Raw genomic sequence first — 17,562 nt, forward strand, 5'->3', positions numbered from 1 at the left:
ACTGCAAGGTGACCATTTTTATTCATGGTATCTGATGCATGACCTCACCTTGTTGAGCAGATGGATCAGAGTTCAAACGCAGCTGAGAGAAAAGAGAAGGATCTTTGATCTGAAGATGCTTGATTGTTATCTTGCATGCTTTGTCTCCTTTTTTCCTCACTGTGTCGATCAAGCTGCGTGCCTTGTCTGCTCTGAGTGGGTTCCCCTCCAGTATCGATTCTTCCTCCAACTTATTTAAGATACCATCACTTACAAGGGCCTCAAGGAGCAGTTTAAGGATTTCTATTGTTACCCTCCAGACAAAGGCTGACCGTACCCTGGCAAGCTCCTCCTCTACAGGAAGAAGAAAGAGACATAAACATGCTTCTCAGTCGAAATCATGTGAAAAATACAGTGGAACCCCGACTTACGAATACCCCATTTAACAAAAAATTCAAGTTACGAAGGCAATGAACGGCAATATTTCTGCCCATGGTACGGCAAAATGCCGGTGTAACGAAATCCGCTGGCTCTGATTGGCTGAGCCTACAATGCCCACAAGGCCTTCCGAATCATGTGACAACCCCTTGGCTTCCGTACTCGTGCTTCGCTGTTCCACTTGAACGACATATTGTTGTTCTAGTTAGCAATTAGCCTATCGTTCAGCATCACCTCACTCAAAAGGTGCAATGGCTGTTTCGACTTAAGAAAATTTTCGACTTACGAAAGACCCTCGGGAACGGATTAATTTCGTAAGTCGGGGTTCCACTGTATTCTAACTTTGTTCAATTAACACTTCAACATCTCATCAACAAATACTAAATTATAGGGTGTGTAGGGCTAAAATGATGCCAGCTTAAAATGAAACCGAAGAAAAAATTGAAACTGAAAAATAATGAAAAATATGAAAAACAAAATCTTGTCATTCATATCCTGCATTCCAGATTAAGTTTAAAATAAGAACGAGTGCAAGTACGAACGTGAGAATTATGTATATTGTAATAGGTATATTGTACCTAAATGATAGTATATTGTACAAACATGAAAAGTATATTGTTAGAACTATATCTAATATTGTTAGAACAATAGTATACTATAATAATAAACTTTTCACGTTATAATGTGACATAGCTCTATTTTTCTTTTGCCTGGGTGGCGGCTCTACGCTTCCGTACTACGCTTCTGTATCCAACACTTTTCAATGTGGCCTCACAAAATTATTATGACTACAACAACCATGAAAAGAGTTGGATGGACATTGCTACTCAATCACAGCTGCCTGGTCAATGTTTTTCATTAGTAATTTAGCAAAGTTGATGGTGTGTGTGTCTGTAAGACAGAGAGAGGGAGAGCGAGGGACAGATTTTGTATGATAAGCTTCATGTTATGAAGGCACAGTTTGAGCACTCGGGTCGCATCAGAGCATCAGGCCATATAGTGTGAGACCCTGCATCGTGACCTATGAACTTCTAACCTCTGCGATTTAATTGTACAGTTTGAGCAGGAGCTGAATAACGCGACTGAAAAAAAAAAATCGCACAGTGTTTGCCCAGCTTAATGCAGACTGTTTAAACTAAACAAGCTGCTGTTTCACATAATAAACCCTGTCAGCTGCAGTATTGTCTTCTGTTTTAACAGTTAAAGCAGTAGAGACGAGCTGTTTGCATGTGCGTGGAACTCTAGCGTCATTAACCATGCTAGCTGTTAGCTTATAGCTCACGCTAGCTAACCAGCGAGCAGTTAAAAGGACAGCTGAAGCTGCACAAAATACCCACAAACTTATCTCACTACAATGTAGCGCCGAAAATATGACTCGCAGCTCAAGCTCGACACAGCGTCTGTAACATAAGACTGACATCCAGCTAACCACAGCTAAAAGATATTTAGAGAAAACTTACAGTTTCCTCAGGTTACATGAACTGAGTTGTTTCACGCTGAAAAGTTGGTTTGTTTTGGCTCTCACTGAAGACATAGCTGCTCTTTTGTGCTGCTTTTACCCAATGGTATCTTTTGCGAGTGTGGACGCGTCATCTGTTTGCTCCTTAAATGCTTTTCTTCTTTTATTGATTTTTATGCTGATTTTTTCCCTTTTTTCCGTATGAGCTTACCTGCGATAGCTTCTGGACACTTATAGATCATTAGGACTAAAGTGTTCTTAACAGAAACAGCAACATTTTTATAGTTACCTTATCCTCAGCGCTCCGTGTGTCTGTGGCCTAGACACAGCTGAAGCCTGATTACAGTGTCTGGGCACCGAACAGCCCCAATAGCCTGGAAAGGTGCTAACCGCTAGGCTAACTAGCAACAAGATGCCTTCCCTATCCACAGATGACTACCACAGCCTCCTGCAGAAGATTGCAGTACTGGAGACAAAAATTCATCGCTTAGAAGTAGAGATGGCACGATACCACTTTTTTATGTCCGATACCGATACCGATATCATAAATTTGGATATCTGCCGATACCGATATGAATCCGATATAGTGTTTTTTAATCAACAAAACTGTTTTTTAAAATATCTTGCTGCATTTTGCAAGTCTGCAAGTTCATACTCAAGTTTAAAACAACAACTACACTAAAGCTATTCTGTTATACCTGTATACAAAAAAAATATTTCATAGTTCAGCAATACTGATCAATCTAATAAACTTAGACCTACACCATCCTCCCTATTCTGGTATTTTAAAGAGTACTTAGCGTAAATATTAAGCAACCTAACTAATAGGGTTCCAACTCCCAGCAACAACAAAAATAAATAAATAAAAAATAGGGAACCACCCCTCACGCTCCACCTCATGATGCTTAATCAACGTAATCAACCTTAATTTGATGCAGTGTGAAAAAAAAATGCACAGAAATCAATTATTTTTCAAGAAATATTAAATAGATTCAACATCTTTCTTCAACAAAATTGCAGACTGCACAGATGGTACCTTCCCAAAGGAAAATGTACTATAGCTTACTAGGGTATATATATTAGACTTAATAGTCACTATATACAGTAATTGACTTCTATTCATTTTACATCAAATTAAAACTTTGGGTGTCAGATAATTATTTATTAAAAGCTCGACATTTTAAATGAGAATAAGAAAGAAAAGTATGTCTTTGTGCCCCCTTTTCCCAGTTAATGCCCTATCGGCCCCCTTGGCTAAACTTTGCTAGATCCGCCCCTGCACAGTTACCAGCGTCAGCTACGTAGAAAAAGATCCTGGTGTAGAAAGTAATATTAAATACATTCTAACAACAGCTGATCAAGCTTAAACGTGCTGCTGTTGTTCAGCCGCTGGTTTGCTCTTTCTGGCGCAAAGTGGACCAAAAACAAACAAGAGAGACTCACAACAGAAAAGCCGATCAGCTGATCATTAGCAGTTTCACGATTGAAGTAGCAGCAGGAGAGGCAGTCGCTCGTTAAGCTTAACGTGGGAATGCTTTACAAACATTCAGAGATGGACTTACACACTTGCTTTACTTCTCTCGGGGATAACTTTGTCGGAGATGAAATGCCAGGTTGCTAGCGAAGCTCCAAATGCTATCCAGACCACCGACAGGTCCTGCATGCCACAGCTGCTCTATCACGTGATGCATACTGCTCCGACGTTCTGAGGCGAGTTACGGCGTGTTGCAAGTTTTGTGAGGTGCTTTCGTGATATTTAATGGATCGGATTACATTTTTTATTTTTCTCCGATATCCGATCCAGTAATTTAGGTCAGTATCGGACCGATACCGATACGTAATATCGGATCGGTCCATCTCTACTTAGAAGTAAACGTGGAGGTAAATGGACTGTGTGGAAATGAAACAACCTTGCCTTTGATTCAAAACAATGGCGATGAGCAAGCTAGTACACAGCTAAGGAGCACAGATAACATGACCAAGAAAGTAGACTCTGTGCATTATTATAAATCCTCAAGCGATAATCCCCCCTTGGACTGTCTTGGTGCAAAACCAAGACATAAATCATGTCTCCTGGAAGGCGGAGGACGTATCACGGGCAGAGCACAGCGAGCTGAAATCTCTGAAACCGACTGGCCTTCACTTCCTACGAGACAGAGAAGCTCTTCTACCCCTGTATACGAGAGGAAACAGGACTGGACAACAGTGAATAGGAAGGTTAACAACAAACCTCCAAAACAACTGAATGTGAAACTGCACAACAGATTTGCTCCACTATCAAAGGACCCTGGATCTATATCGGACAACCATCCATCTAAAAGCAGCGAAGTAAGGTCTGAAAATCTGTTGAAAAGTAAAAGACCACAGGGAAAGCTAAAGGCTAGGCCTGAAACTCTGATTGTGGGTGACTCTGCCGTGAAGGATGTACAAATGATGTGCGGTAAGAACACTAAAGTCCTCTGCTTTCCTAACGATATGGTCAACAACCTGAAGGAGAGAATTCTTCAAATTGCAGATGAATATCCAACTGTGACAAACATTGTTCTGCATACAGGGTCAAACGATGTGTCCAAACAACAGTCGGAGGTTCTGAAACGGGACTTTATTGGATTATTAAATACTGTAAACTCTCTGAATGCAGCTGTATTCATCAGTGGACCTGTACCGCCGGTCAGAGGAGGAGACGAGAGATTCAGCAGGTTGTTTACACTGAATAAATGGCTTATATCAGCATGTACTGACCACTCGGTGCATTTTATCGACAACTTTAATATTTTTTGGGAACGCAGGCATCTGTTTAAAGCAAATGGATTTAATTTTAACAAGTCAGGGGTGAAACTGTTCACCTCCAACTTGTTTTATTCCATACGTCATCCATATGTGCTTGGTGCCAAGGCTGAGATAAACGAGGAGTTATCTCATAAAGAGGAACAAACAGTACTCCAAGAACAGACAAAGCCCAGCAGAAACCTTGAGGAGGAGCTCCATCTGCCCCCACCCGGGAAGAGCCTCAGAAAGGAGAGACATCTGAGGCAAGAAGAGGGGTCCCTATTTGCCTCCAACTCTCTCAACAACACCAACGACCAGGACCAGGGACCACGACCTTCCCCAGTCCCCCAAACCCCTGACAGGCCATCACCCTCCTCCCCCTCCCTTTCTCCCTCCTCCCCACACCTGAAATTCACTGAGGAGATGATGGAGCGGGTCAATGCTGGGCTCAGATCTACCCCCCGGCCCAATCCCTTTTTGTCCCCCATAAACCCCCCACCAGAGCGGCCAAAGGTTCGCCATCGAGCCCCACCCTCAACAGAGCAATCGAAGTCACATTGCCCAGCCTCGCCCCCCTTAGTTCCTCCTTACCACCTTCATGCTCTGTCTCCACAGTCTGATGTGTTTAGGGTCCGGGCTGCGAGGATTATGGCAGTGGTGACTTTTCCCAGGAGAAGCTGGGACCCTGTTTACTAGAAGGTTTTAAAATCTCTGTACTTTTAGGTGACAGAAGGAGACATGTGGCCTGGTCAAAACACAGAGAGCTGCACTCTAAAAGATCTTTAAACATAGTAAACATACCTTGTGTGCCACAGACTGCTCCCAAACACGAGGGGACAAGTAATACCTCTAAAACACTTAAGTTGGCTTTATTAAACATTAGATCTCTAGCTGGGAAAACATTTTTAATTAATGATTTAATCACTGAGCACAGCCTTGATTTTATGTTTCTAACTGAAACTTGGTTGGACCAAAGTAACAGTGGAGCTGTTCTCATCGAGACGACCCCTCCTAACTACAGTTTTATCAGTGAGGTCAGGGCGAGCAGGAGAGGAGGAGGGGTTGCTGTCTTATTTAATGAATCATTTCAATGTAAGCAGCTATCTCCTGGAAGTTTTCAGTCTTTTGAATATGTGGCTTTACAGCTGAAGGCCCCATCCAAAGTTGTGTTTCTTAATCTTTACAGGCCTCCCAAATACTGCACAGACTTTTTTAATGACCTCAGTGAACTGCTGTCTGTGATCTGTGTTGATTTTGACTGTGTAATTATTGCTGGGGATTTTAACATTCATGTGGACAACCCTCAGGACAAAGGGACTAAAGACCTGAGTAACACTCTGGGCAACTTTGGGCTGACTCAGCATGTAACAGAGGCCACACATAATAGAGGACACACTCTCGACCTACTGATCTCCAAGGGCCTGAGCATTTCAAAGGTTACTGTGTCTGATGTGGGCCTGTCTGATCATTACTGTGTTTTCTTTGAAAGTAAAATCTCAGCCCACATAAATATATCAACAACAGTGATCACAAAACAGTGTATAACTGAACACAGTAGTGCAATTTTTAACCAGGTCTTCCCATTAACACCTGACCTGCCCAGAGGATCAGTCAATGAGCTCGTCAATAGCTTCAATGCTAACATGTTAAATGTAATGGACACTATTGCTCCCATTAAGATGAAGGTTATCTCTGGAAGGAAAAAGTCTCCATGGAGAAACTCCACACTGGTGAAAAATGAAAAAAGAGAGTGTAGGAAAGCTGAGCAGGTTCACTATGACATCTATAAAGAGAAACTTCACAATTTTAATTTACAACTGAGGAATGCAAGGAGGTCCTACTTCTCTGACATCATCACTAAAAACAGCCATAATGCTCGGGTCTTATTTTCTACAGTTGACAGGCTAACAAACCCTTTTGTGTCAGTGGCAGCTGAACTTCATTCGACCATGGCCTGCAATGACTTTGCCAAATTCTTCACAGAAAAAATCCAAAAAATTAGACAAGCAATTGGTACATCAACAGCAGATCCAGGATATGTACTGTGTCCACCGAAAAACTGTTTAAACACCATGAAACAGTTTCAACCTATTAACAGCAAAGACCTGGAGGACATCTTAGGTCACCTGAACTCCTCCTCCTGCTGTTTAGATGTCCTGCCAACAAGTTTTTTCAAAAAGGTCTCAAAGACTTTAGAGTCAGACCTGTTACAGATCGTCAACTTTTCTTTATTATCAGGTGTGTTTCCAGAATCACTAAAAACTGCTGTAATCAAACCTATACTGAAAAAGGACAATCTTGACAAGACACAAATGAACAACTACAGGCCGATCTCAAATCTCCCATTTTTAAGTAAGATCATTGAAAAAGCAGTTTCTCAACAGCTCAGTTACTTCTTAAAACAGAATAACTACTACGATGCCTTCCAGTCAGGTTTTAGACAGAACCACAGCACTGAAACCGCTCTGACCAAAGTGTTTAATGACATATGTCTGAATACAGACAGTGGAAAAATGTCAGTTTTAGTTTTACTGGATCTCAGTGCAGCATTTGATACAGTTGACCACAACATATTACTCAAACGACTGGAGAACTGGGCAGGTCTTTCAGGAACTGTACTAAACTGGTTCAAAACATACTTAGAAAACAGGAAATACTTTGTATCAATAGGTAACTTCACATCTGAGCAGACAAGTATCACATGTGGAGTTCCCCAAGGTTCCATCTTGGGACCCTTTCTGTTTAACATTTACATGCTCCCACTGGCACAGATTATAAAGAACAACAAAATAAACTGTCATAGCTATGCAGATGACACACAAATATATATCACAATGTCACCAGGAGACCAAGGCCCCGTACAATTTTCTCCAGCTAAACAAAAACAAAACTGAGGTAATAGTCTTTGGCGCCAAAGAAAAACGATTACAGGTCACCAGAGAACTTCAATCTATACATCTAAAAACCACAAACCAGGCGAGAAATTTGGGTGTAGTGATGGATGCAGACCTAAACTTAGAAAAACACATTAAGACAATAACAAAGTCAGCTTACTATCACCTCAAGAATATTTCAAGGATAAAAGATCTGATGTCTCAACAGGACCTGGAAAAACTAGTCCATGCATTCATCTTTAGTAGGCTTGATTACTGTAACAGCATCTTTACAGGTCTACCTAAAAAATCAGTCAGACAACTACAGCTCATTCAGAACTCTGCTGCTCGAGTCCTCACTAAGACCAAAAAAGTGGACCACATCAGTCCAGCTCTGAGGTCTTTACACTGGCTGCCTGTCCATCAGAGGATAGACTTTAAAGTTCTGATGCTGGTCTATAAAGCTCTGAATGGTTTAGGACCAAAATACATCAGTGACCTCCTGACCCAGTATGAACCATCCAGACCCCTCAGGTCATCTGGATCCGGTCTTTTATCAGTTCCCAGAGTCAGAACCAGACACGGAGAAGCTGCATTCAGCTTTTATGCTCCTTATATCTGGAACAAACTCCCAGAAAGCCTCAGATCAGCTGAAACACTCAGTTTATTTAAATCCAGGTTGAAGACTCACCTGTTCTCAGCTGCATTTGAATAAAGCACCAAATCCACACTTTTAAGCTTAAATTTCAAAACTTACATTTAACTACTGATTTTATCTACTGTTCTGATTTTATCTGTTTTGATTTTATATACTGTTTTGTTTGTTTGTTTGTTTGTTTGCTTGTTTTAATCAATTTTAAATCATGCTTTTTATTTGTTTTTGTTTCTAATGTCTCTGTAAAGCACTTTGAATCACCTTGTTGTTGAATTGTGCTATACAAATAAATTTGCCTTGCCTTGCCTTGCCTTTAAGCGAAACATTCTTTGTATGTGAGGAAAATGCTGTTCATCCTCTTCAGCTCTAGCGTAGACAACTGGCTTTGCCATGTTTTCATGTGTGTCTTCTTTCCGTGTGTCCGCTACTTTGAAACGCTTGGGCCGCTCTGCCCGCCACAGTTTCAAGCTGGTCATGTGACTGCATGGCCACATCTGATTGGTAAAAAAGTTACCGGAAACTCCACTGGCGGCATGTTATCTAATGTGTTAAACTAATTATTTTTTAAAAAGTAACGAGTCAAATTTTGGAAATGTAGCAGAGTAAAAGTACCGTTTCTTCTTCACAAATGTACTCAAGTAAAAGTAAAAAGTATCGTGCAAAAAGGGTACTTTAAAAGTAAAATTTTTTTTCCAAAGACTTACTCAAGTAAATATAACGGAGTAAATGTAACTCGTTACTACCCACCTCTGCAGACGGGCAAGTATACAGGTATACTATGAACAAATATACATATATAAAGATGAAGCACTGTGAGGTAAACAGATCTACAGAGTGCTATGAAAATATCTACAGTAGTGGAAGCGTAGCTCTCTGAACAGACTATAACAGTGTAGGCACTATAACAGAGACTACACCATGTCAGTGTCCTAAAACTACAGCAGTAACCAACGTGGTGAATGTTGATAATGAAAGGATCATGGTCACTGGGAGGAGGAGTGTAGAAGGGTTAGGTGAGTGTGGATGGAAAGGCTCAGCGGGGACTGAGTTCAGTAGGGTGACAGCTGTGGGGAAGAAGCTGTTCCTAAACCTGCTGGTTTTAGTCTGAAGGCTCCTGTAGCGCCTCCTGGAGGGGAGGAGGAGCTGGAAGAGTTTATTGGCAGTATGAGAGGAGTCCGAGAATGATGCATACTCGGCGTAGAAATCTCTTTTTGAGCGTTGTGTGATGGAGAACTTTGCTTTGTGTAATGTTATAAATACTTGGATAATCCTCAGAGTCTCTGGACTTTTACTTAGAGATATTATATTCAGTCCTGTGGATAGTTATATATTTAAAAATATATGATCCTCTCTGGTTACTCTGGTATGAATGACTCTGAATCACTTAATGGTAAATAACACACTATTTGCAAATTTGCAAACTGTGAAAGAATTCCAGATGACAAGTCTGTAGTTCGACATACAAGTGACGACCTTTGACCTTCATCAGTTTTTATTTAATTGTGTCAGAGAAACTCAAACGTGCTCTTCATGCAGCTGAGTACATTCAGTGTTTAAAACGGAAGCTGTGCAGGTCTGAGATCAGCAGCTTTGTGAAACACCAAGCTGAGGTCCTGTTAATGCTGATATATTGTGACACAGTTACATTTCAATTTAATTCAATTTTATTCATATAGCGCCAAATCACAACAACAGTCACCTGAAGGTGCTTTATATTGTACAGTAGATCGCACAATAACAGATACAGAGAAAAACCCAACATTCATATGATACAGGGGTGATTAATCCTTTTGACTTTGTTTTTATCAATAAAACAGCTGCAGCTTTCACTACAGCACATGTGGTGCTTTAACCTTTGTACTGTTTGCATCAGTTCATTCTGCAGTTAACATGTGAACATGTTGGATGATCTGTCTGCTGTCACTGGGTGGTGCTGAGGTCTGAATCAGCTCCTGTAATCACAAAGAGAACTGAACCATCACAAACTGAAATATAAAGTTTATCTCAAATCTGAAATAGAGCTGATCCTTCTGTCCTCACACACCCAGGATCTGAAGTTCTTCTCTTACATTTCTTTAGTTCTTCAGCTCTGCTCACATACGAGCTGTTTATTTCTTAAAGCCGTATATACCAACAGATTTTCCAATATAATGTTAACCTTTGAGTTGTTGGTGCTTTGTGAATGTGAATCTGCATACATGAGCAGACGGAGCAGGTTTCAGTCCTGGTTCAGTCTGCTGCTGCACCGTGGTCACCAACATACAATAACAAATATTAATGCTTTTTTCCCTCTCAAAGGATGTAAGCTGTACTGCACATGTAACTTTGTGAACTTACCTCAATAAGAATGATTCAGACTGTTTTATTTAACCTGAATATTTGAAACAAACTTAGTAAAAACAATACACAGAGTCAGTGCTAAAAATGTAATCCGAGGAAAAATGAAACACACATTTTAACTTAAGCTGCCAAGCAGAAGTATTTGGTTTGAGTACATAAATATTAGGCTTTGCTATTTAATCTGTAATTAATGATTAATGAGGGGTTACTGAAGTGCAAGCCTTTTTTAAAATATGTGTTAATATCCTTACAGATGTGGCAAAAGAGTGAAAACATGCTGCTGTTTGCACATATTGAATAATCAGCTCTGCACAGGAGCTGCAGCAGAGTGCAGCCTGTTGCTCTTACAGTGTAATACTCATAATAAAAGTACAGTAACTGTGGTTAGTTACTGACTGAGCAGCCCGGTGCGTTTCTGCTCATTTCGTTCACCTGCACGGGTTAGCTAAACAAACTTTACAAAACAAGTTTTGCCGATAGCCGAGTGCCCATCTTAGCTAGCTAGCTAAGGATGTTAGCTACAGATTAGCTTACAAACACCTTTCACTTACCAAAAATATTGTGGCAGCTCTCAGGTCCTTCTGTCAGGCAGACACTGAAGAACACCTGAGTCTGTCAGTTTGAAACAGTCGGTAAACGCTGGACCTCCTCTCAGCGTCCCCGCTCTATGTGCCGTTCAGAGATACGCAAGTTTCTTCATGACTGCGGCTGCTGCAGATATTAGGTCGTCCATGATTTCTACAGTCACTGGTCAGCAATATAATGTGCGCAAACATATGTGGCTCATATATGTGGCCCTGAAGCCCCGCCCCTCAAGCGCACCCTCAGATGCCGAAGCAGTGCCAACTAATTGAAGCTGAAAAAATAACTGTACGTGGAAAAAAACGATGTAAGTGTGAAAACCACATGAACAGTGAGTTTTTTCTTTAAATTTCTATATTTATGTTTTTTCACTATCATTTCACTTTCAATACATTTGTTTCAGTTTCAATATTTCTTCAGTTTCATTTTAAGGTGGCATCGTTTTAACCTCATATGTGGGTTCAAAGTACAAAAAAGTCCAGTTGTTTCTCTGCCAAACTCCTTAGACTGGAAGTTCTCATGTTATATTAATGTCCCACAGAAAGATTAAGGCAAAGATTAGGACAGGTTACAACTCGTGAATTTTATGTACTTGTCACAGTTACAAAAAAGAATCTGCCTGAAGTCTATACATCCATACGTCTCATCATACAAAGCACTGATCTCCTACCTGCTGATGGAGCTGCTTTGGCTGGCTGTTCTTTAGGTTCTTCCATCATCTTTCTATAAAAACACGAGAAGATGATTTTACCAAAAGAAACAGTGAACACAGTCTGGGTGTCACATCATATGAATTTGTGTCATGGTTTAGTGTACGGGCCACACACACTGAAACTGATCTGTGTGAAAGAACACATCGATGACATGTGAATGTAGTGATAACCTCATCATAATAGAGGTTTTTACTTTTTCACATATTTGTTCAGTATAATGATTAAATAATCTGACAATACAAACCTAAAATACTTTGTTCCCTGTCTGCGACTTTGTGCGTCTCTGCTGTTAGTGCTTAAAGGAAGTTTTAAACTTAAAATCCTTCCCCACATATGTGACTGTGGTCTCTGGGGCCATTATCCTGAAACACTGGGGCTCAGCCCTGAAAGCTTTGCTATCTTCACCTGATAACAGCAGCTGTTTAAAGTTATTGAGTTTGACAGGGAAGTGAATGTAAATGTGAGACACTGTGTGCTCACAGCTAAAGGCTGCAGTCAGCTGTGTCAGAGCGTCCAATGATCCTTTAATAAACACTCAGAGCTCCATGTTGATGAAGCTGTCATGTGTGAGCTTGTGAGGCTCCTTTAAACTGGCTCTGCTCTGTCAGATGCTTCACTGTCTCATCAATCTGCTGCACTCTTCATCTCCTCCTCTCTCTCTCTGCTGTACTGTTTAAAAAAACAAACAAATCAGCGTTAGCCAATCAAACTCTGTGCAGATGCTGCAGCTACAGCTGATATGTCATTCAGCTGTTCATCAATCAGCTTCTGCTGCTGTTTATTCGGCTCTTACTCTGAACACGTGCAGATATAGGAAGATTTTCTTGGGGTGTCAAAATCAAAGCGTTTGTTTTTTCAAACACACGTGGAGGTGTTTATATCACATATGGTTTAAATGATTCAAATGCAGTAAGTATACATGTTTCATATATCGTCTATAACTGAATTATGTTCTGTAGCCTACATAATGAAACACTTCAGTTGCATAAAACGTGAATTTTGATTTTACAGTGGGCCAAAAAAGTATTTAGTCAGCCACCGATTGTGCAAGTTCCCCCACCTAAAATGATGACAGAGGTCAGTAATTTGCACCAGAGGTACACTTCAACTGTGAGAGACAGAATGTGAAAAAAAAAATCCATGAATTCACATGGTAGGATTTGTAAAGAATTTATTCGTAAATCAGGGTGGAAAATAAGTATAAATAAGTAAGTAAGGATCAGCAGAGTTGAGGTGTTGGAGGATTGGATGTTCCAAACACAGCTGCAGTCAGAGAAACAGATGCAGAGACAGACGAACATCATGTGCTGAAGATCAAACTCTGTACAGACACAGGAAACAGCAGCACCGACTGAGATGCTCTCAATGACCACGTTCCTATTAAACACAGTTAGCAAAAGAAAATGAAAAAGAGAGAAAAGCTTAAATAAATTGCTGATTCTTACAAATTTACTTTAATAAGCCCCACGCTCCCGTACCAGGGGCAAAAGACATGTGTGGTATCCACAGAAATCTCTGCTAAAGTCTGATAGAAAACATTTCTACAACCACCAAACACACGAAACAAGCAATGATTAAAAGAGTAGTTACATAAATGCCCAAAAGTCCATAAACAAACAAAACCATACAGACTTCATGTAACCGGCTAAAGAAAGGCTAGTTAGCTCCCAGAGCTATCACCGATTCCAAACACCAAGTTTCACCGCACTCCGACTAAAACTCACTGAAATAGTTCCAAAAGAAGACCACAAAAACACACAGCGGCGCAAATGTGCTAAGACAGATTTCCTCCTTTTTGCCAGTACCTGATAGCATCGTGATTATCAGCAGCTACCACGGCTGCATCAGAGCCACATCCATCAACAACTGCCATTATAGAGACTGAAAATGTGACGTCAGTCCAGGGTAAAAGCGCAAAGGATTCTGGGAACGAGTGGCAAGCGGTACTAGTGGAAGCAGGCTTTCACATGAAAACAGTCACACAGCGATAAAAAGACACACAAAGAATGGCAAGAAGCTGTTGTGTTATTGAGTGCAATAGTCGCATGACAGCCACAGGAAGCCGACGGATAAAGAGATCGGTTTTTATCGGATTGCGTCGTGGAAGAGAAATTGTTTAATCCATGTTTCCGAAGTAAAAAAGAGCTGACAGATGGCCTGGTTTACATCTGTAATGCCAAAAAAATCCACCAGAAGGCGCTGTGAATGTAAACAGTTGGCTCTTCTTATACCTCTCCCAAACAGGAAGTCAGAAACAAAAAAAACCATCCAACATATTTTCAGTGTTTTTGATTAAACTAAGATAAGAAGATATAATTTTTGATATATGATAGTGTTAGAGGACTTACTAAACAGATGTATGTCACCTGACAGCATTAAGAAAGTGAAATTAAATATTAAATTTTTTTTTTTTAAAAGTGGTCAGCCGAACAGTTGATTTGTCCCTTCATGGTGCTAATGCTAACATAACCTAAATGTTATTAATGTTGATTATTTGCTATAAAATCATTGTTTATCCATTGTTGTTGATAAATCAAATTAAGTGTTAATTTGATTAACATGATCCAGCTCTCCAAGACCAGAGAATAAATGCTACACCCTAAGACCCCAATGACCAAAACCACAAGCAGATGTGCTTGATTTGCACTGTTTTTTTTTCTCTTTTTTTAAAAAAACAAAAATGATCTTCCACAGTAGCATTCAATCAGAAGTGGCCTGAATGTGAGTATTTTGTGCTGTAGCACATTTTTCACATTTGCAGATGAAAAAACGATGTATTTTGTTGTTTGATATTATACTGTCCTTTGATGAAATGAAAACAACAATGTTCACTGGCATGCTGCTAGAAATAAACTGTATCCAATGCCCTGGATAGGTTTTGTTATTCATTTAATTTTAATTCGGCACTTTATTTAATTTTTTTCAACTGTATTATCTAATGTACTTGTATTTGCATGACACTCAACCGTTTGGTACAGATCAATATTTTAAAAACTACAGGGTCTATTGAAAAAAATGATTGTGGTTATTACTCACCCAACTCAATAAGGAATGCAAAAAAGAAAATTACATTGCTTTTTTTCTTGGTGAGGACCTCAAAGGGCTAAGAAACCTGGCCTTGATCACAACGTTTTAGCTAATTATAGGCCTATTTCCAAGCTGCCTTTAGTTTCCAAGGTTTTAGAGAAAATTGTTTTTAGTCAACTGAAAGATGACTAGTTGATAACGGCATCCTTGAGGTTTTTCAGTCAGGTTTTAAAACCCTTCCTAGCAATGAATCTGCATTATTAAGGGTTTTTAATGACATCCTTCTGGCATGTGATTCTGGTAACCATGTTGTTCTTGTCTTGCTTGACCTAACTGCTGCTTTTGACACTGAAGACCACAATACTCTAATTCCTCAATTAAGTGATGTGGTGGGTATTGGTGGCCAGTGTTGGGGAGTAACAGAATACATGTACCACCGTTACGTATTTAAAATACAAAATATGAGTAACTGTATTCCGTTACAGTTACCGTTTAAAAAGGTGGTATTCAGAATACAGTTACTTTGTTGAAATAAATGGATTACATGACGGTACTTTCCTGTTTCATATTGTCGCGGGTCAGGACTGTTTGGGTTTTGTTTGACAGCTACGTTCTGTTGTTCCAGGCGGCAGCGTTACGGTTGCCATGGTTACAGGGTGACGCTCTCTCTCTCTCTGCGCGTTTCCTGGGTGAGAGAGCGCCTTTTTGTTGTTGCTGTTGTTGTGCTAAGCTAACAGGCAGTATGCTACAGGTATAGCTCTAAAGAATGTAGCATCATGGGCAGTGTAGTCCGTGTTGCAGGGAGAATGGACCGTCATACCCGTTATGGGTCTGTGAGCGCGAGGAGGGAGAAAAAGGAAAAGTACGAGTTGTCATTGAGCAAAAACGGGAGCTGGAAGCATGTAAATACAATAATAACCACTTCAGCCAAGAAGAGAGCCTGATGAGCCCAGCTGTAAGTAAGCTATTAAGACTCGACTGTACACCGTGTTCGTGTTTTCCTCCGAAACAATAAGTTCCGTTGGAGCAGCCTTTCAACACCTCTCTCTGTCTCTCACTAGCAAAGTTGACCCACACAACAAAGTAAAGCTAGTTTTCAGCTACGAGCCGACACGAACCCGACGTATTAGCCAGAGGTCCTTTACTACGGTTCGGAGCCGCGGACCTTCAGTAATAGTAATAAATCACAGCAATAGTACATTCATGTGTTAGGAGGTGGTGGGTAGGTGTATTGTTGTTGTTTGGGTTTTGTTTTCCTTTTTGGCATAGGTAGGCGAGGCGGGGCTTGATGGCATTCCGGCACACCTGCGGCACATCGGACGTCATCAGTGAGCGCTTTTATGGAGCCGAGTCACGGACGTCTGGTGTCGGAGTATTGTTGCTGTCACAAGTGGTAACGTGTTAGTGCAAGCTGAATCTGCTGATTCCACGCTGTGGAGCTGCATGTTTTACTTTTTGCCTGCTTCTCTTTTGTTTTAGCCTGTTCCGCTGCTTGCTCGCCTGCCTTGTTTTTGGTGTTGGCTACTGTGGATCCGCGATGGAGAGCTACGTTCCATCAGGCTGTGATCACTGCTGCAGCTGTAGTTTGTGTTTCAAGTAAACTCTCCAACTCTCCCCGTCCACTTCTGTTTAACTTTCGGCTATCAACGGTACTCCGTAAACTCTGTTTTGTTCCTCGTTGTCAGGTAGCTCCGGTGCGTCATCTGCATACCTCGGCTTCGTCTCATCTCTTCGGTGTTACTCTCCTGGCACATTTTTATCTGTCACTGTATATAGCCACCTTCCTTGTAAATATTCCCTATTCTGGTATATAAACTTACATCACAACTATCCTGTGCCCGTGTGTGTTTCTGCCACTTAATCCATCCGTGTAAGATTACCTAACATCATGTAGTTGTAAACAGCATGATAATATGTTAAGTAATCCAAAGTATTCAGAATACGTTACTCTCATCGAATAACGTAATGGAATACGTTACAGAATACATTTTGGGGCATGTATTCTGTAATCTGTAATAGAATACATTTTAAAACGAACCTTCCCAACACTGTTGGTGGCACTGCACTCAATTGGTTAGGTTTATTTGTCAGAACTTTCTCTGTCAGCCTTCTCGGTTCCAAATCATCTTCTGCTCCTCTGTCATGCGGCGTCCCACAGGGTTCAATTTTAGGGCCACTGCTCGTTTTACTGTATTTATTGCCTCTGGGTTCCATCTTTAGAAGGCATGGGATCGCATTTCATTGTTATGCCGATGACTGCCAAATTCATTTGCCACTGAAGCAGAAGGGTGGCATCTGCATAAAACCCCTCATGACATGCCTAGATGACATTAAAGCTTGGTTGGCTCTAAACTTTTTAAATTTTAATAAAAAGAAAACAGAGTTGTTGGTGTTTGGACCCAGTGGTCCCTGTGAGTCCTCCTCTGTAGATTTGGGACCCCTGGAAGTTTATTTTAAACCTGTTGTTACTGATCTTGGTTTTAAGTTGGACGTGATTTGAAATTGGAGAACCAAATCAGAGCAGTGGTGAAGTCCAGTTTTCATCATTTAAGGCGACTGGCAAATCTTTTCTTTCACAGCATCACCTTGAAACAGTGATCCATGCTTTTATTTCTTCCCACCTGGACTGTAACGCACTTTATGTGGGGGTCAGTCAGTCATTGCTCTCACGTCTGCAGCTGGTTCAAAATGCTGCTGCACGACTCCTAACAGGAACTTGTAAAAGAG

The 17,562-nt window shown here is 40.7% G+C and overlaps 1 protein-coding gene across 2 annotated transcripts in view; it reads right to left on the reverse strand.

Annotated features, from left to right (window-relative positions):
- Positions 1–12,496, reverse strand: part of LOC147336914 (protein NLRC3-like) — a 28,339-nt gene extending 15,843 nt beyond the window's left edge. Inside the window, exons 1-2 of one of the 2 annotated variants that reach the window (XM_086287183.1) lie at positions 11,766–12,496; positions 49–333 (exon numbers count right to left, since the gene is read on the reverse strand). In XM_086287183.1, coding sequence (XP_086143309.1) covers positions 49–333; positions 11,766–11,814 — 334 coding nt within the window. In that variant the 5' untranslated portion in view covers positions 11,815–12,496. The remainder of the gene's footprint in view (positions 1–48; positions 334–11,765) is intronic. The other variant, XM_086287185.1, reaches the window with a different exon arrangement.
- Between the last annotated feature and the right edge of the window lie 5,066 nt (positions 12,497–17,562).

Source organism: Aulonocara sp. 'chitande type north' Nkhata Bay, linkage group LG3 (genome assembly GCF_057382095.1).
Source record: "Aulonocara sp. 'chitande type north' Nkhata Bay isolate Kocher_YH1m ecotype deep benthic linkage group LG3, A_spYH_male_GT1.1, whole genome shotgun sequence".
Taxonomy (NCBI): Eukaryota; Metazoa; Chordata; class Actinopteri; order Cichliformes; family Cichlidae; genus Aulonocara; species Aulonocara sp. 'chitande type north' Nkhata Bay.